A 26,238-nucleotide genomic window follows, 5' to 3' on the forward strand; every position below is an offset into this window, starting at 1 on the left:
CTTGTGATTGCAGGTTGGTTGGACTGTTGGTCGCAGTTTCCTACTGTACCAACCCATACAACGTGTCTGAGGTCAGTGCCAGTCAAAGAATTCATTTCCATTGACTAGAGGTGCTTTCAATAAAGTATTGTTATTAAACACGCCCGCTATAAAAGGGATGCTCCGCCCTCTTTTTCGCAAGCTCTCGCGCAAGTCGTCGTCATTCACATCCAGTGCTGACCTCTGAAACTGCCAGAAGAAAATATAGCAAAAAGTACGGCCATACGGCAAACTACGGCAACTTTAAAAAACACGATAATTGTTAAAAAAAAAACAGGCATTTTCGGGAAAGTGTTTGGAGCCAATTCTCTACAAAAACAAGAACAAAAATGGTCATTGAGAAATTAAATACTCAAACACGCTTGTTTGAATTGAAAAACAGAGTGCGTGCGCTCATTTGAAATAAAGTCATTCAGGTGCGGGCGCGGCAAACATAACACGTTTACAAAATTCACTTCAAAACCTAATTCCCCCTTATTTTTCGTTTTGTTATAAGAAAAGGCCAATAAATAGATTGTGTTTACTTGAATGGTGTGTTTTCAGCCGATTTTGAACTCTATTGCTTTCTACATCTACGGACTTCTGCACTGAGTGAAATCAAATGACGAATGATAGCTTGCCTTGCTTGGCATGTTCTTTTTATAGTGCACGTTCGTGTATAAACAAGGACCCGCGGTATGTCAAGTGCAGAGCTCCGTAAATATCCAAAAAGCAGAAGAAGGAAGGAATGTTCTGTATACACAAGACAATAACGGCGAGCTTCTTGGAAGCTGTTTTCTACGGCAGCAACAACAAAAACTGTGTGCGCTCGTTTGAAATGACACTATTATTTAGCCCGCATGTTCAAATAACAAAATCGCTTCATTCTCTATTTCTTATCTGTCCAGTCACCAGAGAAAATTTAGTTGTCTTTGCACTTTTGATGTTTAAGACATTTTTCAAATGTGAACATATCTCTTTTGCTTCTTTTTCTTGAGCTCTGCACCCAACAGAGTCTAGCGAAAACGCGCCTTTTATGCCGCAGGTCCTGGTTTAAGCTATTTTACTTCAATCGTGTGGTTATTTTGAAGTTTTCTTGTAAATGGAAAGGTGTATTTTTAATTGTAAAAAAAAAAATAAAGAAGTGGTTGGTCGCCATTAAGGTAACCTTTAGATCCGTGGACCAGGTCCACGACCAGGACGAGTTTTGGCCGCGCGCGCACTGGTACTACAGACTAGTCCTCAGCCTGGTCGTCGTCAAATTGCAACATTTAGATAGTAAACAAACCGTCGGAATGCAATTTTATTAAGTTTGTTCATAGTTTGGCCATGTTTGAGCCATGTTCTCCAAGAAAAACATTCTAACATCTTCAATTATGCTATACCTCGACGATTTTTTAGAGGAGGAAGATGTCATTCGAGTTATCTTGGAGCAAAATCGGAAAAATCCTGCCATTCCTCACGAGGATTACAGTCGGATCGAGGAGACACTCGTCGATGTCTGAGGCTGAACTAAAGGCTGAGTTTAGGTTCGGTCGTGGCGAAATTGACCTGCTTCTCGAAGCTCTTCAAATCCCGGAGTCATTCAAGTGCATCAATGGAACTGTTTCTTCTGGTTTGGAAGGACTATTGATGTTTTTGAGGAGGTTTGCATACCCTTGCAGATATGATCCCACGGTTTGGTCGCTCTATTCCTGAGCTTAGCCTCATTTTATCAGAGGTCACAGATTTTATTGTGAATACACATGGTCATCTGCTACTTGACTTGAATCAACCCTGGTTACAGCCATTCCAATTGGAGTCGTTTGCTCGGGCAATCAGCCGAAAAGGTGCTGCGCTGGACAACTGTTGGGGTTTTGTTGATGGCACTGTAAGACCCATCTGCCGTCCAGGGGAGCACCAAAGAATAATGTATAATGGCCACAAAAGAGTTCATGGTATTAAATTCCAGTCCGTGGGGGCGCCAAATGGCCTAATAGCAAACCTGTTTGGTCCAGTCGGTAAGTGCTTTTTTATTGTTTGACCCACTGGATCACTTGAAGATCCCCATACATGTACTATAGTTTCTTTCATAAAATATTTTGAAAGTCTTTATTAATGTCCATGTCAATGTTAAAATTGGTTACATTAGATTTTGCATTATTTTTATTCTAGAAATTTGATGTTGCGACCCCATGATTTGTGCAGGTTTTCTAATTGGCTGTTTGAAAATATTTTGACTTACCTAGTAACAATACTGTAAACAGTGCCTCACAGTGCATAGCATGTACATACTACTACTATAAAAGAGAGCTCATTTTACAGCCATTCATTTTTTACACTATGTCATTTCTCTTTCACATATACTTGGTCTGAGTCTCTATCTGTTACATTCAATTCTTCAATGAGCAAAGTTCGATCGGCTGTTGAGTGGGTGTTTGGGGACATTGTCTCTTATTTTGCCTTTCTGGATTTCAAAAAAAATCTCAAGATGGGACTTAGTCCAGTTGGTACAATGTATGCTGCCTGTGCTCTTCTACGGAATGCTCATACATGTTTATACAGCTCTATGTCTAGCTCTTTTTTTGACCTAGAGCCACCTACTATTCAAGAGTACTTTCAGGTTTAATGAAAATAATTATATTGTATTGTCAAAATTTTGGTCCCTGCTCATCCCCTGCCACTCTGTTAGCAGAGGTTTATTTGGGCTTTTCCATTTTTGTTCCCCTCATATCAAAGAGCCAGAAAGAGTCTTTTATTTTGACTCTGGATTTCCTTAGGGGTCTTCAGTTTTGAACCTGGTTTTCCACAGGGTGCTTTGATTTCGACTATAGATTTCTATATGTTTGCTAGAGTCTTGATTAGCAATAGGGTGCATAAATTTATCTGACATTTCCACAGGGGTACCATGAGAGATTCTAGATTTCCATTGTGGTAGAGCAAAGTTCCTCGATAGGGGGATTACAAATTTTAAATGGAATATGGCACTTTCTGTCAGTCTTTTATTAGCTAGCTGCTAGTTTCTGTTTTTAATTCTATCCAAAGCTCATTGGGCTTTAAAGTACTAGTTTCTATTTTTTTGTTATTTGTCGAATATGAAGGAGCCAATTATATTCATAATTATACGAGGCTTGTTAAGACAGATTCTTTTAGTGTTTCAAGCAACTTGTGGCAAAAAATCTGGTTACTTAGAAAGTACCAAACCTATTGGCTTTTTTGGGCAACTTTTGAAAGGTTTGCATATAAAAAGAAACTTTTGTTTCCTTGATGGCAACCTAGGAAAATCAATTCCTTTAGGTGGTGAACTTTAATTTTTCGGCTTCCATGAATATTTCTTGGGAGGACTAACCAAAGTAAATGCTGACCTATAGTTCTTTCAAAGTAAATTAAAACTAAGCCAGGGGGTTGTCAACGTTCGAGTATATAGATTTTTGATTGCTACAGGTATTCTATAAAATAAAACCCTTTTAGATTATTGTGAAGTGACAGAGTTGATACTTGCTTGATACATGCCTCTCAAAACCCTCAGATGATAGAGCACAGGTCACATGCTACCTGTATGCAAGTATTTTCACCTCTATCCCATGTCCAGAGCTGAAGTGGGCACTACACGAGAGGGTGGCTATCTTGAAAAGTATTTTTCTGTCCCCCCCCCCCCTCCCCTGTATTTTCTAAAGCCTTTTCTGTTGAGGAGGTGTGGATTTTTCCTGGGAACAGATGCCACCTGGAATTTGACTGCTTTTGTTGTCTATTGTTGAACAAACACAACTTTGACCCATGAATAATAAATGTAGCCCACTTTGTAGAAAATATGATTTTATTTTATTTTCCAAAGAATCTACTCTATAAAGAGTTTGGCACCAAGCAGATTGCTGAAGTGTTCAATAGAGAAGTACTTGAACGCTATAAAATGTCAGCAATTGACTATCAATAAAATTTATAAAAGAAAAATTTAAAAAAACATGACATTATTGCAGAGATGCTGTTAAAAATTGTAGGTCCTTGCATTTTTAACAGCATTCAGCATCTCTGTTAGGACATTCATCATGGCCATATTCATGGCTTGTTGTTGCTGTTGCATCTGCTGTGCCTGTTGTTGCTGCTGGAGCAGGAAGCCATGGAATTGCTGGTGTTGCTTTAATTCATTTTCTCTGATCTCCAGCTCTCTTGCCCTCTCCTGACCACGTACTGCTATGCTCTGCCCCATTAATTGCACCAAACTTCGCTGTGTCTTTCTCTTTGGCTGGTCTTCTTCGCCCTTGTCTTCGCCACTCTCTTTTCTCTTCTTGGTTGCACTTAATCTCTCTGTTGCCTTCTTCCTCATATCTTCTGCCATAACCTTCTCGTCATCCACCCTCTCTTTCCTTTCCCCTTTCCCAGTCCTCTATAAGCTCGTTGTAGTCTGTAAGCATCTGGTGCTTTTCATAGTACATCACCTCTACCCCACTGTCTCTCTTCTCCTTCTTCTCTTAAAAAGTCTTCATGCAGACTATTAAACCTCTTTCTCACCGACCTTTGAGTGACCTTAAACCCATGGTTTTCTTTTAAATTGAGGGCGATTTTGTCCCACTTCTGTCCTCTCTCTTTTGATGCTTAAGGATGCTTGTGAGGCTCCTCCGCAATAACCTCTTTCAGAAGTGAGACATCGCTGTCAAATTTCCATATAAAGAGCTCTCTTTTTTCTGCCACTTTTTTATCCTCAGACATTTTGTACTGTAAAAAATCAAGATTTAGTTTATTAAGCGTCTGAATTTAGTCAATTACAGAAAATTACGAGTACTTAGGTATATAGTCAAAAAGATGAAGTTTGTTTACATTGCAGTGTTACGGTGGCAAATGCACACTGTTATCAAACATGTTGGGAACAATAAAAACGAAAAATGTGGGCGTGAAAAAAACTTAAGCGAAACTTTCAGCCCTTAGTTAGCCCTCCGAATATATATTTTCTGAAAATGATCGTTAGGGTAACTGAATTATGCAAATTTTATCGTAAATGAACAATCAAAACAATACGAGAAAAGCAACAAAGGGAAGACCGCGAAGTTTTAGCCGCTTTATTTGTATCTCAAAAAACGATAGATATGCATCTTGTTTTTACAGAGTTGCTTGAACTCTTTATCACATTTACCTTAAACAACACTGTCAATATTTCCTTTAGACTTTTGATAAACAGAATGATTTGCAAAAATAAAAAAACATACCTTGAACAAACTGGTCCCGTGAGTACCACTTTGCTGTGTAAACTTGTCGTCGCCCACTCGAGGGCGACCAGTTTTGACAGTAGCGTGACCGTGACAGGCCATCTGCGCATGCGCACACAACGCGCGAGCTAAAACTCGTCCTGGTCGTGGACCTGGTTCTCGGATCTAAAGGTCTCTAGGCTGGAGCATGAACGCTTCATATTATCCAAAATATTACATAATCTCTATTTCTAACTAAGGCATTCTGATGTTCATTTGCCGAAAGCAGATGTTCATGGGTCCGCGAAGCTCTTTGCCACTAAGCCAAATATTTCCAACTTTGGTATGATATCGTTTGACCCTTCTTGTTTCAGAGTACCGGGATATTACAGTATTCCGGCGCTTTGGAACAGTTACCTGTCATCATTTGTCATATCATCTTGTTCCTCTGTTTTTGCCGATGTTTAACCAAGAAAATTCTAAAAAGAACGGAAATTACAAATCAGGTAAGACGTAGAACCTTGCTGAACTTCTCCTACTTTTGTACGATATGATTCAAATTAGGCTGCATCAAGAGAGCAAAAGATAATAAGAGAGGGACTCTTTGGTATTACCCACGCGCCATGTCGATTCCCATACTGGCTATTTTTAGTAACCACCACCCCACTACTGCGCGTGAGGATTTGTTCCTCTTTTTTTCCTAGTCCCCCGCGGGTCGCGCATTGTTCTTTTACCAACTCGACAGAAATGAAAAGAAATCATGAAAATTACCAAACTATGTTTAAGTAAACAAGATTAGCAAATATACTCACAGAAAGCCAAATCCCTGAATAGCTCAACTGTTTTGCTTGTTTGAACGGCAAAAAAGTGGTCTTTGTCCCCACCCGAACCTCTCTCGCAGTAATATGAAGTAGGCCTTGACGTTTTTATATTTACCATTGCAAGGGGTCCTCTAACCCTGATTATGTGCCCCTTTGATTGTTAACCCATTTTGTCACTTATAAGGCTTCGAGACATCCCTCAGTAGCTGAGGAACACGACAAAATCCACGTGAGATTGTTACTTCGCAACCAGCTAGAATCAAGGTAGTGAAACCCTTACTGCCATTTACCATGTTCATTCTTGCCTTATAATCTGTTTATTGCTTTTATCATAAAAACATTCTCAGCGTAATTATTGCGATTTATTCAAAGTTTAAACATTCGCTCGCGACTGCAGGAAAATATAGATAAATCATACGGTAAGGCCAATCACGCTCCCATTTTTTGCTCCCGCTAAATGCCAAGTCACACAAATAATCCATTTCCCGGCAAATTCAAGTGAGTAACTGAGAAACTTTCAATCAAATATCATTTACTAAAGTATCATAGACTTCAATCATGGATGGTTAATTTGAATTTTATTTTGTATTTTTAATTATAAATAATAACAATGGAGAAGTTGATGACATTCTTTAAGGCCGTAGATCTTAGGCTGCGGCATCGCTGGAGTTCATTTATAACGATTAAAGAATGTGAATCAACCACTCCTGTTATTGTTTGTCATTGAAAATACAACGGTTAATCCTCAATGAAACTTCAAAATAACAATCTACGAATAAAGTATAATACGTTATTGACGATTTTTGATTGAACATGTCTTGGTAACTTGCTTGAATCAGCCGATGAAAATGGATTCTTTGTTTGACTCGTCATTGAGCGGGAGTATTAAATGGCGGCTTGATTAGCCTTCTTTAAGTATGTGAATAATTAGTACCTGTTGGCACCTTTCTGTCTTAGAACTGCCATTCGCCATCAGCTGTTTGCCGTTTGTACTGACAGCGTTTTTTGAATTAAGTGTATACGATAGAAGCTTTCTTTCGATGAAGGCTTCGATTCTTTTAGATGATGATATTGTAACAATCTTTTCTCTCCTGACTATTTTATGTTCACTTTCTTTTTTGCCTTCCATAGCACGGTGAACACGGATCGGTGGTACATCAAGTTACTGAAAAAGATCTACACCACAAGAACCGGTATGCTGTGCTCTTCCTTGTGGAAGGAAGGAGATAGATAAGAAATACTCAAAAGTGTCTTCACTTTCCATTATTGTTAATTCTATTATCGCATTGCATTTGACAAAATTCTTGATTGACTCATCTTTATTTGCATTTGCATTTGAACGGCACATAAAGAGAGTGGCGCATGACATTCGTAACGCATTAAATTCACATACTTTGAAACCTACAGCTAAATTATTTCCAATTGATTTTGATTCGTTCAAGCCAGGTCCTTATAGTCGTAACAGTCGTAAGAGTCGTCTGTTAAAAATTCCTCGCGACCCTTACGACTATATGGAAACTTATAGAACTGGTTCTATCTCTGACGACTGTGACACTACCCGTCGCTTCAGTTTTATCTGTCATAAGGGTCGTCCCATCGAGTGTTTCCAAATAGTCCTAAGGGTCGCGAGGGATTTTTTGCAGACCACTGTTACGACTGCTTTGACTATATGGAAACCAGGCTTTAGAGAGGTCAAGGTTTACTGCTTGAAATTAGCCCCCCTCCTTTTTCTACTATTGTTTCCTTCTTACCGATGCCCACTGTGCCTCTTTCACAGACTTCAAGTTTTCCACGCAGATCGTGAGCATGTTTGCAGTGATCGCTGTGTCTATTTATGCTGTAAGTCAAAAATAAGTGACGTGTAGTCTATGTGTTTACTTACAACCAGGGCCGTAGCAGGGGGTGGGGCATTAGGGGTACATCCCCCCTAATATTCTCACAAATTTTATGTAAATGACAAGTAGGAGCGTGGCTGTGCCCCTCCAATATTTTCTTATAAATGTTTATGTAGTGTGCCTTCCCCCCCCCCCCCCCCCCCATATTTTGAGGCCTGCTACAGGACTGACAACCAAGCATAAAAGAGAGCAGCCTAAAAAAAGAACATACGCTGGGAATTTGGTGTCTTCTCAAAATCTAGCCTGTGTAGCAAGCGCTAAGGGCTCGGGAAAATGAGGGTTAGACCAGTCGCGTCTGGAGAGTGATGGATCGATTGCCTCGTCTCATTCTCGCTTCTTTCTCAACCCTTCGTGTTTGCTACGCAGGCTACTCAAAATCGAGTTTGCAAAATGAAGTTTACAAATTGCAGGAAAAAAATCAGGCTGGTTCCCATATGATCGAACGCAAAAATCTTTTAGACGAAGCTAATACAAGCTTAACTTTATATATATATATATATTTTTGTGTGTGTGTGTGTTTTCAGATGACCGTTGCTGAGTTGGTGGCAGCTGAAATCCTCCGCAAAGTAATCCCCCCGGAATTTGGCCCCTACTATCAACATATCTGGCATGTTATTGTTATAGGTGACTGGCTAAACGTAGTGGATATATGTATACTTTCTGGGTGACATGTATTTTCCTCCAGATGCTAAAACTAAAAGAACGGGAAATAAAAGTGTGTAACAAAACAACGTAAAAACTCAATATAAACAAAAAAAAACTTAAAATAAAGGAACAAATTTTATGCAAAATTTATCCAGTTGGCTAGCTACTGTATCATCAATTTTAAAGTTTGAGTATACAGTCAAGTGCAGTCTGAACCAGGGCCTTAGCAGGGGGTGGGACATAGGAGGCACATGCCCCCCCCCCCTTTTTTTACAAATTATAAGAAAATGACCAGTAGGGGCGTGGCTTTTCCCCTGCCCCCCCTCCCCCACAATATTTTCTGAATGTTACCCCACCCCCGAAGTTTTGAGGCCGAGGCCTCGTTTATTTTTAATTTTTCTTACGAAAATGTCTGTTGGCAGTTGACTATACTCTCATTGCTACATCTCTGGTGGACCTTGACTTGCATTGACTTATGTAACTTTACTTATTATATTTTTGTTATTATCGTTTTTGTTGACATTATAATACCTCATTAGAATCTTCGCATAGAATGAGATGGGGTTATATGGAAGAAGAAGAAGACCTCATTTTTTGTTTGTGTTTTTGTTTAGATTCTTGCATAGCGGCTGCGGTCATTTGTACGACGCTCACGATTCTTCAAATGCTTCACTTCGCCAAGTGCCACAGGTAATACTGCTGGTCTGAAACATGCTTGTCGCATCCTCTTATGCATTCATTTAAATGTATAAACCTGATGGCGAGGGTAATGGTGATGAAGATAATGTTTATGATGAGGATTATAGCGACAACGATGATAATGGTGATGATGATGACGATGTTATGATGATGATGACGATGATGTGATGATGGTGGTTATGATGATGGCGATGATGTTATGATATAATGATGCTGCTACTGAATGATGATGATGACGATGAATATTATTCTTCTACTGCTGCTGATGATGATAACACCAGGAACCAGACTGAAGGCTCCCCTGTTTCCCTCCCGAGGTTGTGAAATTACTTTATCTTTTCCCAGGGACCATGTGCTTCTGTCCTTTAAAACAAGATCATACAGAAAGCCTTCTCATCTGGTGGTAAGAACCTCAGAAAAGGACAATTAACTCTTTGACCTCAGTGTGACCGGGTATTTTGGGTTATTTTAGATTTTGCAAAGATTTTGAGTAAGCGATTTTTGGATTGCGATTATAATTGTTTTACGTATTTTACCGGTTGTTTCTCAAACGTGATTCTAATTCGATCGGTACACGTTTAGGAATTTACTTACAACGTGCTCAAATTAATCATATCCTGTTTTTTTTTATCGTGATAAAAAGATGTTTGTTTGTCTTGTTAGTAAGAACAGAAAAGCAGAGGTGGATGTGACCCCATGAAAGAACAATGAAAGTACAAAAAGAACATTGATTTAATGTACATGTTTACAAATAGCAATAGCTTGATAGTGATAATTGAATTAAGTTAGCGTCCCTTACCATTTCCCAGGAAGATAAGTTTCTTAATTTGACAGGACAATGGACGCTGAGTAATTTGAACGGTAGTAAATGTTAGCGTCCCTAGAAAAATGCGCGTCCCCAAGCGAGTATAAAAGCGGCTGTTTTTACAGTATCTGTTAGTTAGTACCGTTGAGCAAAGGAGACGCATTGCTTGCGAGGCGTGATGCGAGAGCGAGCAAAAGCATTTTCTATTGAAGAAACCTGCATATAGTGTCCCAGGCTGTAGTCATTAAAGATTGGTGCCTAATTTGAGGTTGCGGAGGCTAAGTTTGCTCATGATAACTGATACATAATCCAAGATAGATGACAAAGAAGATTTATCGCAAAATGTATAGTTTTTGGGTTTTCCATGAAGGTAAAGATTTCAGTGTATTGGGGGTCATAACCATTAAACAGAAACTATAGCTAACTATAGCTAATATAATTAAAAGTTGCCTGATGGTTAGCAAATTAAACAAGATACATTGCTTTTATGCGTTTATTTATCTTTCTTTGTTTGGTGTTTTTTTTGCCTGTTTGTTTGTTTAATTGTTTGTTTGTTTGTTTGTTTGTTTCGCCCGTTCACAGCTATTATATTTTTTATTTGTCTATATGTTGCAGGGGCAAAGTTTGAGTTATTGTGGCTTCCAGATCGGCTACACAATACTCAGTAAGTTTTCCTCCAAAACCATGTTCTTCTACGTTGTTTGTGAGTGTTGCGCTAAGAGATCACGTGACCTCTCTAGGTAATTCAAAACAATCAAGCAAAAACATTGACCGTCACACCAGAGAACGACGAAGAAATAAAGTCTTTGAATGAAACTAAACCCTTTTGTGAACAAGAAGAATCCCGACTTTTTTCGTAAGCGCTGAATAAGTGGCTTTTTGTTGTTGTTGTTATTTTCCCGCTAAAAGCCTGAGCGCGCGCTAGTTTGCCACCCAAACAGTCACGTGATCTCCTATTGGAGTATTATCTATTAGTTGAGACCACAGGGAGCCCAAGCTTACGGTATTTCATTTAAACAAATGTGATTAAAACACTCACTTCTAACAGCGGGATAGGTCTCGTGTGTTTTTATTGGAAACTTTATACAAATCCACAAATTTACTAATTTACTTCCTGTGTGGAAGCTATTTATTTATTTTCAAGTGTGATAAATCACATTTAATCATTAATGTATTTTTTTCCTTTTTTTTGCCAGGTATGATAATTCTGTTCATATTCTTGCTTCTCCTCTTCGGAATTATGGCAATTACAGTTCTGTTGCTTCCACGACTTGAAGAGAAAGTGAAACTTTATCTGAAAAACCTAATTTTGAGCATACTGTAAGTTGATTTCTATCAAACTTTGATTCTTAACTTGACTTAATGAGGTTGCAGTCGGAGAGTGTAGCATAACCCGCAGTGCCTCATGGGTATCAAGTAAAATAAGCAAATAAGCGTAAATAAAATTCAAATCCATGATCCAAACGCTGCAGAATCCTTGTTTATGTTCTTATGAACATTCCTATGGCTTTCAGATACAAGGATTCTGCCGTTTTTACGCTACCATTATTATTTAAAAAAGGTGTATAAATAACAGCAGTATCTTTTTTAATGCAAGATATGTGTACAATTTGAGCATTTCCGAATTTAAGACAGTGCGTCTTACATAACTTGATATCAAGCTTCGATACCCTTCCCTCGAGAAACACTAGGGAATTTAAGCAACAACGACGGCGGCGGCAGGGATAATATGATATCATACTTTTAAGTATATTGTTAAAACAATCTACTCTAAACTAGCTTTAATAAAATGTACTCATTTTTGTAGTCCCAAAAAAGTATAGACAAGCGTGGAACTTTATTTTTATCATAGCGAACAAGGATAAGTTTTCAGTGCAAACGTTTCTGTACTCGATAGACCTTGAAACTTGAAGTTTTCAAGGTTGGAGTAGATTTCACGTCTGGCTTTTTGAATTTTAAATTGTTTTTCGCCGTTGTAGTTCGCGCTCCGCATCTTCAACATTCGGGCAGGGTAGGGGCGTTCATTCCATATTTTGGCCTGGAAGGCAACAAAACAGAATCTAAAAGCAATGCCTCCTGCAATGAAGGTGATTAGTATGAAACAGGAGAGTGCAACCAAAAAAGAAGTAGCTCAGTTTGTTTGGGAAGCAACAAAAATAAGGGAAAGTGCTTTGTAATGAGAATTATATAATGACATCGCTACAAAGTACGATGATAGGATAACAGAGATCAACAATGCAATTAATTTATTGTTTTTAATTCAAGGCCTGTACTTGTTGTCACTGTACTGATCATGGTAATTCAGAAATTACTTACGCTGTTCGTCTTCCGTGATCGACAGTTGCCTGACGTCACTGTTACCATTGACAACCAGTAAGTTCAGCTTTGTTTGTAATAAGCCCATGTCAGTTAAACCTTTGTTATTGTTTTTATCCAATATTGGACGAAAAAATAATAAGCAGAAATCTAAGGGACGGATCATTTAACTTTCGAGGAGGGGGGTGGGGGGGTGGATGATTCTGAAACAAAATGTCCTGCAAGCCATTTTTTACAAGAAAAAAAATCCTGCAGGGAGGAAAGTGTCTTTCACACCACCAATAGAGGGGGAGAAAATCTTGCCCAATAGCCAAGAAGAAAAAAATATATCTTGCTCACACGAAATCATCCATCACACACACACACCCCGTCTCAAAATAAAGCCTTATGCTTCATTTTACCGAATTCCATTGAAAATACCGCAACAGTTCAAATCAGTCGGCGCGTAGGAATACGTGCTTGTATTCAACACTAACACACTGACTTGGCATAACAATTCATTCCGGAGTCAGATTATTCTATAGCCCGTGGTCGGACCCTTCCCCAAGATGTGTTTATCACTGAATACCCCCTACCCCCTTCGGAAAATACTAAACAACACATGTCCGTATGATTCGCTATCTTATCTTTCAAGACGCCTTTTCTGCGTGATGTCGTTGGTGTTCTTCATGAATAACGTCATCGTGGGGATTGCTTCTGCCGTCAGTCGTGGACTGAAGAGCTTGATTCTCGGTTTCGTGTTCCTCCCTCGCATTGACCGCACGCCCTTAATGCAACAGTACCAATACTGGGACAAAGGTAAGTACGCCTTTGATGTGACAGTACCAGCACTGGGACAAAGGTAAGTACGCCCATGATGTGACAGTACCAACACTGGACAAGGGTAAGTACGCCCTTAATGTGACCGTACCAACACTGGACAAAGGTAAGTACGCCCTTAATGTGACAGTACCAGCACTGGACAATGGTAAGTACGCCCTTAATGTGACCGTACCAACACTGGACAAAGGTAAGTACGCCCATGATGTGACAGTACCAACACTGGACAAAGGTTAGTACGCCCTTAATGTGACAGTACCAATACTGGGACAAAGGTAAGTACGCGCTTAATGTGACAGTACCAGCACTGGACAAAGGTAAGTACGCCCTTAATGTGACAGTACCAACACTGGACAAGGGTAAGTACGCCTTTGATGTAACAGTACCAACACAGGGACAAAGGTAAGTACGCCATTAATTTAACAGTACCAACACTGGACAAAGGTAAGTACGCGCTTAATATGACAGTACCAACACTGGACAAAGGTAAGTACGCCCTTAATGTGACAGTACCAACACTGGACAAAGGTAAGTACGCCCTTAATGTGACCACCGTACCAAAACTGGACAATGTTAAGTACGCCCATGATGTGACAGTACCAACACTGGACAAAGGTAAGTACGCCCATGATGTAACAGTACCAACACTGGACAAAGGTAAGTACGCCCATGATGTGACAGTACCAACACTGGACAAGGGTAAGAACGCCCATGATGTAACAGTACCAACACTGGACAAAGGTAAGTACGCCCATGATGTGACAGTACCAACACTGGACAAAGGTAAGTACGCCCTAAATGTGACCGTACCAACACTGGACAAAGGTAAGTACGCCCTTAATGTGACATTACCAACACTGGACAAAGGTAAGTACGCGCTTAATGTGACAGTACCAACACTGGACAAAGGTAAGTACGCCCTTAATGTAACAGTACCAACACTGGACAAGGGTAAGTACGCCCTTGATGTGACAGTATCAACACTGGACAAAGGTAAGTACACCCTTAATGTAACAGTACCAACACTGGACAAAGGTAAGTACGCCCATGATGTAACAGTACCAACACTGGACAAAGGTAAGTACGCCCTTAATGTGACAGTACCAACACTGGACAAAGGTAAGTACGCGCTTAATGTGACAGTACCAACACTGGACAAAGGTAAGTACGCCCTTAATGTAACAGTACCGACACTGGACAAAGGTAAGTACGCCCTTGATGTGACAGTACCAACACTGGACAAAGGTAAGTACGCCCTTAATGTGACATTACCAACACTGGACAAAGGTAAGTACGCGCTTAATGTGACAGTACCAACACTGGACAAAGGTAAGTACGCACTTAATGTAACAGTACCAACACTGGACAAGGGTAAGTACGCCCTTGATGTGACAGTACCAACACTGGACAAAGGTAAGTACGCCCTTAATGTAACAGTACCAACACTGGACAAAGGTAAGTACGCACTTAATGTAACAGTACCAACACTGGACAAAGGTAAGTACGCACTTAATGTGACAGTACCAACACTGGACAAAGATAAGTACGCACTTAATGTGACAGTACCAACATTGGACAAAGGTAAGTAAGCCTTTGATGTGACAGTACCAACATTGGACAAAGGTAAGTAAGCCTTTGATGTGACAGTACCAACACTGGACAAAGGTAAGTACGCCCTTAATGTGACAGTACCAACACTGGACAAAGGTAAGTACGCCCATGATGTGACAGTACCAACACTGGACAAAGGTAAGTACTTGATGTTACAGTACCAACACTGGACAAAGGTAAGTACGCCCTTAATGTGACCGTACCAACACTGGACAAAGGTAAGTACGCTCTTGATGTGACAGTACCAACACTGGACAAAGGTAAGTACGCGCTTAATGTGACAGTACCAACACTGGACAAGGGTAAGTACGCCCATGATGTGACCACCGTACCAACACTGGACAAAGGTAAGTACGCCCTTAATGTGAAAGTACCAACACTGGACAAAGGTAAGTACACCCTTAATGTGACAGTACCAACACTGGACAAAGGTAAGTACGCCCATGATGTGACAGTACCAACACTGGACAAGGGTAAGTACGCCCTTAATGTGACCGTACCAACACTGGACAAAGGTAAGTACGCCCTTAATGTGACAGTACCAACACTGGACAAGGGTAAGTACGCCCTTAATGTGACCGTACCAACACTGGACAAAGGTAAGTACGCCCATGATGTGACAGTACCAACACTGGACAAAGGTTAGTACGCCCTTAATGTGACAGTACCAATACTGGGACAAAGGTAAGTACGCGCTTAATGTGACAGTACCAGCACTGGACAAAGGTAAGTACGCCCTTAATGTGACAGTACCAACACTGGACAAGGGTAAGTACGCCTTTGATGTAACAGTACCAACACAGGGACAAAGGTAAGTACGCCCTTAATGTGACAGTACCAACACTGGACAATGTTAAGTACGCCCTTAATGTAACAGTACCAACACTGGACAAAGGTAAGTACGCCCTTAATGTGACCGTACCAACACTGGACAAAGGTAAGTACGCCCTTGATGTAACAGTACCAACACAGGGACAAAGGTAAGTACGCGCTTAATGTGACATTACCAACACTGGGACAAAGGTAAGTACGCCCATGATGTAACAGTACCAACACTGGACAAGGGTAAGTACGCCCATGATGTGACAATACCAACACTGGACAATGTTAAGTACGCCCATGATGTGACCGTACCAACACTGGACAAGGTTAAGTACGCCCTTAATGTGACAGTACCAACACTGGACAAAGGTAAGTACGCCCTTAATGTGACAGTACCAACACTGGACAAAGGTAAGTACGCCCATGATGTGACAGTACCAACACTGGACAAAGGTAAGTACTTGATGTTACAGTACCAACACTGGACAAAGGTAAGTACGCCCTTAATGTGACCGTACCAACACTGGACAAAGGTAAGTACGCTCTTGATGTGACAGTACCAACACTGGACAAAGGTAAGTACGCCCTTAATGTGACAGTACCAACACTGGACAAGGGTAAGTACGCCCATGATGTGACCACCGTACCAACACTGGACAAAGGTAAGTACGCCCTTAATGTGACAGTACCAACACTGGACAAAGGTTAGTACGCCCTTAATGTGACAGTACCAACACTGGACAAAGGTAAGTACGCTCTTGATGTTACAGTACCAACACTGGACAAAGATTAGTACGCGCTTAATGTGACAGTACCTACACAGGGACAAGGCTAAACACCCTCTGTGGAATAACGCAGTACCTTTCAGCCAAGGATCTCTTGTTCTCTTGGCCTGCTCGAAAAATATTTAATTTGTATATTGTTTCCGACCCACTAGATATCAAGTTGATCATCCCTAGGCACAGCGAGTGACACAACTTTTTCCAAGAAACCTCTTAACCCATTGACTCCTGGCTATTTTTGAGCTGAATTTACAAAAAAAAGACTGAGAACAGATACCCCCCCCCCCCTATTCTGAGTTTTATACAGCCCATCAAAGTCAAACACAGCTGCACCTAGTCAGCGGTATCCAAGCTTTCCAACAGTGCTTTGCGGTCCCCACTTTTAATTCCTCGTCGTTGTGCTGAAGCCAGCACAAGTTGATGGTTGCTTGTATTTTTTATCAAAAATACAGCTATGAGCATATTAGGAGAGTGTCTCAGGACATCATGAAGTCTATTGGGCATAATTGAGTGCTTTGCTTATGGATATTTGGGAGCAAAGGTGGATTCATGATGATTTTTTTATTTGTTTGGCTTTGCCTGGATGAGAAGATAATTTTCTAATGAATCACCACAGCTCTCCTAAATGCTTTCTTTTCTGAAACCAAATTGATTCCAAAACTGTTTACACTGCTACTCTGGGTCTGTATGACCTGGGATTGATTTGTTTGGCTTCGGGGTGAAATGGCTTCTAAAAAACAATCTGACTTTGGGGAGAGGAGTGTTGACTGGCCCTCCCCTCGTGAATTTTCCCCTGGATTTCCCAGAATGCTTTGCAATACGTAAAGATATTTTCGTGGTTGTACAATCCTTCAAGGAATGGACATTGTGTTTTGAGGCCAAGGAAATGTACCTGGAGGATCAGAATAAAGGTATCTATTTGTGTCTTGAGCTGTGTTTGCTGATCTCTCTCCCTTGTGTGGTATTTTGAGCATTTCATTGAGAGGGGTGATTCTGCTTTTCTTTCCTTGTTCGATTTGAAATTTGTCAAAGAACCTGTGCTATTATTTGGCTTAAGAGTAGTTGCCAACACCTTGGTTGGATGTATATCTTCAAGACCATTTATCCCTTAGACTGATGCCTGAGTATCTTCATCTTGTTGTGTTTAGTTTGCTTTTATAAATTTTTGGGGTTGTGGGTACTTCCCAAAGCCGGTACAGGCCGGTTGAGGGGTCAATGTGTTTAAACAATTAAGAAAATTAATTAAGAAAATAATGACCCCGCTGATAGTTAACCGTTTTCCAATGTGAACATGGCTAAAATATAGCATGGAAACATTGGCAAAGTACTACTATTACGCGAGACCCCCAGCCCCGTTTCATTGCCCCACTCTAATATAGTCGAATTGTTCGCTTACTGTATTTTTTTGCACTCGTAACCAGGCTACCTGTCGTACGTCGGTTTCATCAACGTCCTTAAAGCCCACAGCCACCCCGTCATGCTGGTATTTTGTCAGTTGCTTTTGAACGCAACCTGGCAGCGACACACAAATAACGCCGTGGATATCGGAGAAGTCGCCTTTGGTGAGTATGTTTGATGGCACACACTGTATTATAGTTTAGTTTATAGAGACATGACGAAAAAACCTGTAAATTCGCAATTCGAGATAGAGAGAGAAGACACAATTTATTACAATGGCCATCGGTTCCTTGTATTCCGTACTGATTTTTGAAACACAAATAACGTGAGGCCGAAATGCACATACCCAGATTTTTGCTTTTTAAGATATTTTTTCCTTGATCATCCTTGCGCTTTGTATGACCTCAGGGACGAAAAGCTAAAATTTCAAATTGACACTTTACAAAAAGTCGCATCAATTTTAAAAAAGTCGCATTTGATATTTTGTTTGCTATTACTCACTAAGTACTTAGAGAAATTTTCCGCCTTATTAGATCTGAAATGAGCTTATTTTAAGCGTTAAGTCATGTTTTTCCGTCATGTCGTTTATAGACGTTTCTCGAGGCACCTCCCGAAATCTAGAAGTGATAAAATAACCGTTAAATCCACTCCTCAGGCACCCCCCTGTTTACAAATACAAATAAATAGAAGAGATAGATTGATAGATAGATTAATGGGAGGGGGGTGGGGGGTGGTGGGCGGATCGTCGCGTTGCAAACGAATGCCTGTCATATCTCTTCTTTTCAAGTTTGAGCGTATTTCCGGCGAGGCAACTCTAAATGTAGTACTGTATAAACACGAGAAGATTCTAGAAAATTCTGATACTTAATCTGCGAATGGGTTGAAGCATCACTCAACTGTGTGTGGAAAAATAATGGTCACCATTTAGGGCCCCTATGGTGGTGAGGAACGGTTTCGTAGCATCCTTCTTACGCAGAGACGTCCCTTTTGAAACCAGTATCTTAGATAGTTGTTGCTCATTTCGAGAAGATGCAAGCATAAAGAACCCCCATTAGGGTTTTCTGTTTTCAGTCTGTTTTTCTTACAATTTTGCTCAAAAGTACCCAGGAGTAAAAGGGTTAAAACTGTCTAGGAATGGAAATTTCAGTGCTTGCCGTGTTTGTCTGTTGTCCCTTTATGTCGGATGCTTACACATGAAAGACTATATGAACATGATTAGTTTGTAAATTTTTATTACCTAACCAGTTTATAGCCTTGATAAAGTGAAAAGATTTGTGTTGATCTCATCTTTGACATATAGTCGGCCTTTCATATCATAGTCCAACGTTTTTCACAAGGTGGCTTAGAAGAAGAAGGGCGCCCGCCAGTATTTCGAAGCAGACCAGCAGCCAACCGCTGGTTCGTGGCAGTGACACTCCTGCGTAACCCTGGGCTAGCGAAGTACAGGAAATCCGATGACCTGGTATTGCAGAATGCTCTCGAAAGAAATAAAATGCAGCGCAGAGATTTGCCTATCTAAGCAGGGCTTAAAGCCCAGTGCAAACTGCGCCAGCACCTGCCAGCATTGCTGGCGAATTTTCGCTTGACTGACTATAGGACAAAGGAAATGTCAAAATGGGAAATGGACTTTCTGACATTTCGTTTGTCTTGTGGTCAGTCGAACAAGAATTCGCCAGCAATGCTGGCTGGTGGGTGCTGGCGCAGTTTGCACAGGGCTTAACATGTTTAACACATTTCAAGGAAAAAAGGAACATTGTTGGATTTTAAACCACTTTGGTGATAAAAGTTTTTGATAATACCACAAGTTAGTAATGTTAGTTTGGTAATAATGTTAGAAGTGTAAATAACAAAACACTTTAGAAAAATACTTGTCAGATGCCGATTTGGTTAGAGTGTTTTTCAAAATCCCGTGAAACAAAATGTAATAATTACAGTGTAATAGTCAAGCCAGAACAAAAGAGAACAAAGACATTACAGTGTATTAGTACTAAATAAACTAAATATTATTTCAAATGATTTTGAAAACCACTCTAACGGTACAGTTAGATGCGTTTTCGTTTATTCTAGTTGCCATATGTAAGCACGCGTCTTGGGGATAGCCGCTTGAGTATCACTTAACCAGCTTTTTGGTGTTTGGACTTACTGTTTCTTGATAGATGTTCGGAGATGTTTACATTTGAATCCAAGCCAAAGTTATTGCAAAAAGAATATTACTTAATATACATCTATATCAATTAAGTTTGACTATAAGAAAATGGAAAATGATTGAATGCCAAACACCACTGGTTATGGAAAACATGTCTTGTATCTGTTAATAACATTCAGTGAGGCTGAATTAAGTTTGTAGCGAGGCCCTTGTAATGAATGAACGCATTTTTGATTATTATATATATTATTATTGGCCAAACTTTGTTCAATTTTCAATTTTCTTATAGTCAAACTTTATCGAAATAGGTGTATATTATAAACCATGATGATTTTTATTACCATAACGTTAGAATGAGCTTAGAGTGCAAACAGTAAAACCGTGAGAGATTAGTTAGTAAATAGAACTACTTTGTACAATTTAGTGAAAATAGTTGAACTAGAACGCGAATATTTAGTAAAATAGTTGGACCGTGACTTTGGCTATTTATTTTTTCTTGTCTCACTGTTTCGGTCGAGCGGCAACACTCTTTTGTGAGGGAAATTGACAATTCACTATTTAGTAATTGTACAAAATAGTACAATTTAGTTTTACTAATCTTTTACGCTTTTACTGTTTGCACTCTAATTTTTTTTCAGCATTTCAAGTATTTTGAATACATATCGTTTTTATAATTGTAATTTTTAATAAATGCGTTGAGATAATAGCGGTCTTGCATGGTTCCTCTTTCCCCTCCCCCCTCTTCTCTCTCGTCCGTAAAAAACCCTTTTGAGCAGAGCTTTCTGTGTGTAGCTTGATTCCTTTGTTCCATATTATTTGATCGAAAATATATCTCAAACTATTGCGACCTCCAAGTTGGAAATAATGTCACAGACCTCCATATCTTTAGCGATAACAAGGTGTTGATCTTTCTTTTTGAAAGAGCTTTTCTATGTGGTGTTTCATTGACCACACCCGATTCGAGCTCGCGAAAGAAGAGAGCAAGGTCTGGATGTAGCCACCGAAATCTAGAAGGTTCGCTAACGCGAAATCCGGCTCGTTCCAGCAGAGGCTAATGTGGAACAAAGGCAAAGCGACACAGAGAGCACTGCGCATGAGGTTGCCTTAGAGAGGGCTTAACGCGCTTGTCACGCGGATGACTGTTTACGAGCCTGTCACATATAAGACGTTATATCGCCTATGCGAGTGACGGATTGGCGAATCCGGGTGCACTCGTTACCACTTGCAGAACCTTTTGCGCTGTTCGTTTATTTATCAAAGCCATTCTGTCCCATTGTAGCATAAAACCTTACTGCGAGTAATCCAATTTCCATTGTGGAAAAACACCTTTTTAATGCTCATGGCTCCATTGTGGCAAAAGAGCTTCTTTGTGTGGATCATTGTCATTGTGGCTGGCAGTGCCAGTGATGGAAGTTCGGCGAATACGACGGAGACAAGTGAGTTGATAGACAACTAAAAAGTTTACACTTAAGAAAAATACCGAATATCGGCTTCATCCCGGTGTAAGAACCATTCCCAGAGGACACCTTTCAAGCTATATTTTCATCATGATTCCTTCTTTACCATTCGTTCTACTAAACAAATGAAGCTATGTGACGCAACTCGCAGGTTCTTACACCGAGAACGAGCACGAATATCTCGCAAAATATCCATCCCCAGCTAGTTCAAGCAACCGAAAACAATGCAATAAGATTAATGTGTAGCAATGTTCAAAAATGTTCATTTTTTAGTATTCTTTCGAAGAGATCATATGGCACAATGAAAGGAGTGGTTAAACCTTTTTTCATTCTCGTCTTTGATTATCCGTGACCGCATTTAATGATTTTTATCATTGACGAAAACATCTCTTCTCAAAACTTCCAATAATAGATTATTGAAATGATTTATCAGCGTATGTTTGTTTTGAGAAAAAAGAATGCGAGCAATATTGAACCACTTGACAAAATTGGTGTTCAAGAACTAGATAAATACGAAACACCAGAAATACAGAGGAATTAGATGTCTTATATTAGATAAGAATCGGTCTTATCAGCTGTTATCAGTTATTATATGGCATTTTCTACATATTAGAAGATGTTAAAAATTCAAAAAGTCGACGAGGAGCAAAATCAAGCGAACCAGAAATGCAAATAAAAATAAAAATACCGATAAATAAAAATACCGATTACAAGGCAGCAATGTAAACTCTGTGCAAAAGTTTTTGGTTACTATAATGCGACTTCAAATTTATTAATTTATAACAGAATAGAACGTAGCCATACGGAAATCATGATATTGGGATTTCGTTGTGAAAGAAGGCCAATCACGCCGCCATTTTATGCTCCCGCTCATATTGCCGAGTTACACAAAGCATCCATTTCCATCGGCTAGTTGTTTAATCGGATATAAAACAACAGTGCTTGGTTACTCGTTTCACCTAACAAATAAAATTCCAACCTCAAGCCTTCTCGTCTTTTAAGATAGCGACCGAGTTTGAGAAGTTTAGTGAGGTAGTTCACTTATTCACAATTCGTTTTTACTAGAAGCAAACCCTTGTGGTTGTGGTCTGCGTTTGCCTGACTCGTGTACACTATACTTTATCAAAATTAAAACAGGGAATATTTTCAAAATTTGATCCATTTGTACTAGCGTCAGCCTTTAGGTGGACCGAACACCTGTCGAGCACAAGACCCTTAATCACGTCACCAACTGCGTCAAGCATTAGTACCTCGATGACGTCATCCACTACGTCAAGCATTAGTCCCTCGAAAACGTCATCCACTACGTCAAGCATAAGAACCACGATAACGTCATCTACTACGTCAACCATTAGTCCCACAATGACGTCATCCACTACGTCAAGCATTAGACCTACGAAAATGTCATCATTTACGTCAAGCATTAGTCCCTCGATGACGTCATCAAAAACGTCAAGCACTAGACCTACGAAAACGTCATCATTTACGTCAAGCATTAGTCCCTCGATGACGTCATCAAATACGTCAAGCATTAGACCATTAATGACGTCATTAACTACGTCAAGCATTAGTCCCTCAATGACGCCATCCACTATGTCAAACATTAGAACCACGATAACGTCATCTACTACGTCAAGCACTAGGCCCTCGTTGACGTCATCCACTACGTCAAGCATTAGTCCCACGATGACGTCATCAACAACGTCGATCACTAGACCTACGATAACGTTTTCACCTACATCAATCATTAGTCCCTCGATGACGTCATCAAATACGTCGAGCATTAGACCATTGATGACGTCATCAACTACGTCAAGCATTAGGCCCTCGATGACGTCATCCACTACGTCAAGCATTAAGCCCTCAATAATGTCATCCACTACGTCAAACATTAGAACCACGATAACGTCATCTACTACGTCAAGCACTAGGCCCACGATGACGTCATCTCCTACGTCAAGCATTAGTCCCTCGATGACGAGTAAGTGTATTGAAATCCACTCTTTGGATGTTGTTTTCTATCATATCTTGTCACAACAGGACTTTTTCCAGCATAAATATCATCATATGACAAAATAGTTACTGAAGATGCATTTGGCATGCCACTGATTGACAATTACACTGTACTATTGTGGTAGTTTTCAATGTATCCTATTCCAGCCAATACAGTCCTTGTGTTATCTCTTCTGTAGGTTGGCACAGTCAATCCACAGACATTCCGGACAGCATTCCGTGAATGGAAATATTGCCAGTTTGAGATAGATAAAATCCGCCAACTTGACTGGATGACCTGCCCAGCCTGTGACGACCTGCCACATTCCATGCACGTTGATGGTTACATGAAGCTTTACCGGTTCGCATCTGCAGTAACGTGAGTACTGTTTTGTGCAAAGCTCATTTACTTCATAATGTACAACTTGATTCTATGTTTGTAAAACTTTTGAGTTCACAACATTCAAGTTAGTAAAGCAAAGGAGCTGGATTAGCTCAGATTAAAACATGGTAAGCTTAGATTAAAATAACCAGCATAATAGTGCAGGTAGCTGGTTTCTGCTTTGAAGTTACTTTACTTTATAGTGGTAGTGGAGGTAGCTCTCATACAAGCTGTCCATGGCTGGACAGCTGTATGTTGGTGCAGCTAACTACAGTATTCATTTGGGCAAAGGTATCTGCTCTTCTGTTTACTAGTGGTTCTGCACTCAGTTATTGCCAATAAGACCGAAACAGCTGCCAGTTATGACAGCATACATGCTTCTTCACGGTTTTTTATAGCCACGGCCAAACGTTTATATCATTGTTGGTTTTCATGTGACGACACTGGTGGGCGTTCAACATGGAACTTTGGGTAACACTATATATTATGCTGACCTTACAACTTGGACTTGTTCTTGTAGACGTAAAGCAGACAGTTACTACGGTGAAGCCTTCATTGCCAATAACGTAAAGGTCGATGCACACTTGCAAAATGTGTACCAGTGCCCCACGAAGAAGGTATATACAACAAACCTTAACATTGGGGATGATCATTACAAGTGCAGTAATGCCGTTCTTGTTTCAGTTAATTGCTTTTCCTATAATCTTCGTTTGACTAAAGTACTATACTGGCTTGACAGTGTTAAAGTGTTACTTTCAAATTGTTCTATTTCTGTTCTCCTGTACTCTCGAGACATTATGGTTGGATCCAGGATTTTACGGGAGTATTCCTTTTCTTCACGCTTTCCAACTCCAAATCGGAGTACCACCGTATTTGGTTTATGTTTGATTTAGCAACCCATTTTTTCTATGCAATCCATGACATTCTTGATTCCAGAGTGATAGTTCTAATGGCATGTGTGGCGAAAGCAACTGGCGTGCTGCAGGGAATGTGGCAAAGAAGAGGAAAAACCTTTCTGAAACAAGCCTCGAAATCGCCGGATGTAGACATGCCCTTGCCCATAATGCAGTGAACATGTTTCACGGGGAGATTTATGGGTACGCGCACCCCAGACATCTCCAGACAACATACTTTCTGCCAAAGGAAGTCGAATTTTTTTGGTATGACGTAGTTTGTCAGTACTGGCCCTGGCTGCGGGTGCATGATCCAGACACAGCGTCAAAAATGAAGCCCGCCTTATCAGTGATGCACGCCAAGGCACATTCCTGGAACTGTCAGGTCAGCACGTTATGTATATGCACAGTTCCTATTATTGTAAAATGGGCTTACATTTGTCAGATGTTAAAATGTTACAAGTATTATTTCAACAGCCGCAGTGGGGAGGGCGATGGCAGGAGGGTGCTGCCGCAACAACAGGCGAAGAGGTCGAACTGATAAACAGCCACTTTTCTCGACTTGGGTAGCTAATGTGAACGCAGTGATAGGCATTTGATTTTTATTTTTGTTTCTGTTTTGTCTATTTCGTTTCTAGTTCCAGTGCGTACCAAGCGTCTTCTGGTAGACTTAGAGATGGAGAGGCGGCGGCACAACGAGGAAAGACAGGTGGTGAAAAGGGAGATGCGCTCCTTTTTGCTTTACTAATGAAGAAACTTGCTACCGTCGTTGGAGCTGCAAAAAGAAAAACTTGAAGACTTTCTTGCAGGTAATATTGCCTTTCCTGAATTGATTTTGTAATCCAAAAATATTACATTGATAAGAAGTAATGATAAATGTTGAAAAATGTTTCCAATTGTTAAATTGCTTGATTTCTTTTAACAGGTGACACAGGCAACCAGTTTTTGCATGAAATCACAGCTGAGCCCCCACAACAGGTGATCAAGTTTAATCCAGCCAACAAAATGCATATGTAGTGCAATATTAGCGCTAATTCGAATTCGACGAGCAATTGAATATCAATATATCAATATATTTTTGTTATGTTGTAAATTCATTATTATACTATTCTATATCGGCAGAGACGACGTTACAAATCCAACTCCCTCAGAGAGGGTGTCCTCAGGGGAAAGCTGGCCCTGGTTCAACAAGGGATCGAATTTGCGATGCGGCAAATTTCGTCAGGCTTTTCTTCCTTTGCCCCTGTACTAAATGAAGACTTGGAGGAGTTCCGTGACACTCTGCAGACGCCTGATGAAGAAGAAAACGAGGAGGAAGAAGATGACGAAGAGGAGTCTGATGAGAGTAGCGATGACGAAGGAGACGACGCCACTCCGTCTATAGCCATACAGTCTAAAGACTTAGGCCAAGGCGTCCACGCCTGGTGTTTCCCTGAAACAATAAGTCAAGGAACATTCAACGGTAGAAACGGAAGCAGTGCATGCAGCGTAATTGCCTTGGTAATTGGCCATATTTTCTGGAGCAAATCTCTTTTGCTCCCGCGTCCGTCCCCTTTGCTCCCAGAGAGTAACGTTGCT

General features: G+C 40.3%; 3 protein-coding genes across 10 annotated transcripts in view; 2 read left to right on the plus strand and 1 right to left on the minus strand.

Annotated features, from left to right (window-relative positions):
• Nucleotides 1-20,640, plus strand: part of LOC5500890 (stimulated by retinoic acid gene 6 protein-like) — a 35,947-nt gene extending 15,307 nt beyond the window's left edge. The window contains exons 6-20 of one of the 5 annotated variants that reach the window (XM_048721717.1): nt 14-71; nt 5,552-5,683; nt 6,183-6,262; nt 7,130-7,191; nt 7,776-7,837; nt 8,418-8,517; nt 9,153-9,228; nt 9,583-9,640; nt 10,658-10,706; nt 11,239-11,362; nt 12,308-12,415; nt 12,993-13,156; nt 17,814-17,954; nt 19,110-19,313; nt 19,504-20,640. In XM_048721717.1, coding sequence (XP_048577674.1) covers nt 14-71; nt 5,552-5,683; nt 6,183-6,262; nt 7,130-7,191; nt 7,776-7,837; nt 8,418-8,517; nt 9,153-9,228; nt 9,583-9,640; nt 10,658-10,706; nt 11,239-11,362; nt 12,308-12,415; nt 12,993-13,156; nt 17,814-17,954; nt 19,110-19,309 — 1,414 coding nt within the window. In that variant the 3' untranslated portion in view covers nt 19,310-19,313; nt 19,504-20,640. Of the gene's footprint in view, nt 1-13; nt 72-5,551; nt 5,684-6,182; nt 6,263-7,129; nt 7,192-7,775; nt 7,838-8,417; nt 8,518-9,152; nt 9,229-9,582; nt 9,641-10,657; nt 10,707-11,238; nt 11,363-12,307; nt 12,416-12,992; nt 13,157-17,813; nt 17,955-19,109 lie in introns of all 5 variants that reach the window. The other 4 variants (XM_048721718.1, XM_048721719.1, XR_007306510.1 and 1 more) reach the window with 4 other exon arrangements.
• Nucleotides 3,949-4,773, minus strand: LOC125559829 (cytoplasmic polyadenylation element-binding protein-like). Its single transcript, XM_048721739.1, has one exon. The coding sequence runs from the start codon at nt 4,331-4,333 to the stop codon at nt 3,983-3,985; it is 351 nt and encodes a 116-aa protein (XP_048577696.1). The 5' UTR covers nt 4,334-4,773; the 3' UTR covers nt 3,949-3,982.
• An 82-nt stretch (nt 20,641-20,722) lies between the features above and the next one.
• Nucleotides 20,723-26,238, plus strand: part of LOC116612862 — a 41,453-nt gene continuing 35,937 nt past the window's right edge. The window contains exons 1-5 of one of the 4 annotated variants that reach the window (XR_007306517.1): nt 20,723-21,372; nt 22,565-23,374; nt 23,586-23,764; nt 24,288-25,045; nt 25,299-25,469. Coding sequence is in view for 2 of the 4 variants with exons in the window: in XM_048721727.1 (XP_048577684.1) it covers nt 23,679-23,764; nt 24,288-24,384; nt 24,704-25,045; nt 25,138-25,230 (618 nt within the window). In the remaining 2 variants the exon portion in view is untranslated. Of the gene's footprint in view, nt 23,375-23,431; nt 23,765-24,287; nt 25,046-25,137; nt 25,267-25,298; nt 25,470-26,238 lie in introns of those variants that run through there. The other 3 variants (XM_048721727.1, XM_048721728.1, XM_048721726.1) reach the window with 3 other exon arrangements.

This window comes from Nematostella vectensis, chromosome 14, assembly GCF_932526225.1.
Source record: "Nematostella vectensis chromosome 14, jaNemVect1.1, whole genome shotgun sequence".
Classification (NCBI taxonomy): Eukaryota; Metazoa; Cnidaria; class Anthozoa; order Actiniaria; family Edwardsiidae; genus Nematostella; species Nematostella vectensis.

Bases quoted from the DNA above. Each gene is read 5' to 3' on its own strand.
- LOC125559829 (XM_048721739.1), bottom strand. From the start codon at position 4,333: ATGGCAGAAGATATGAGGAAGAAGGCAACAGAGAGATTAAGTGCAACC.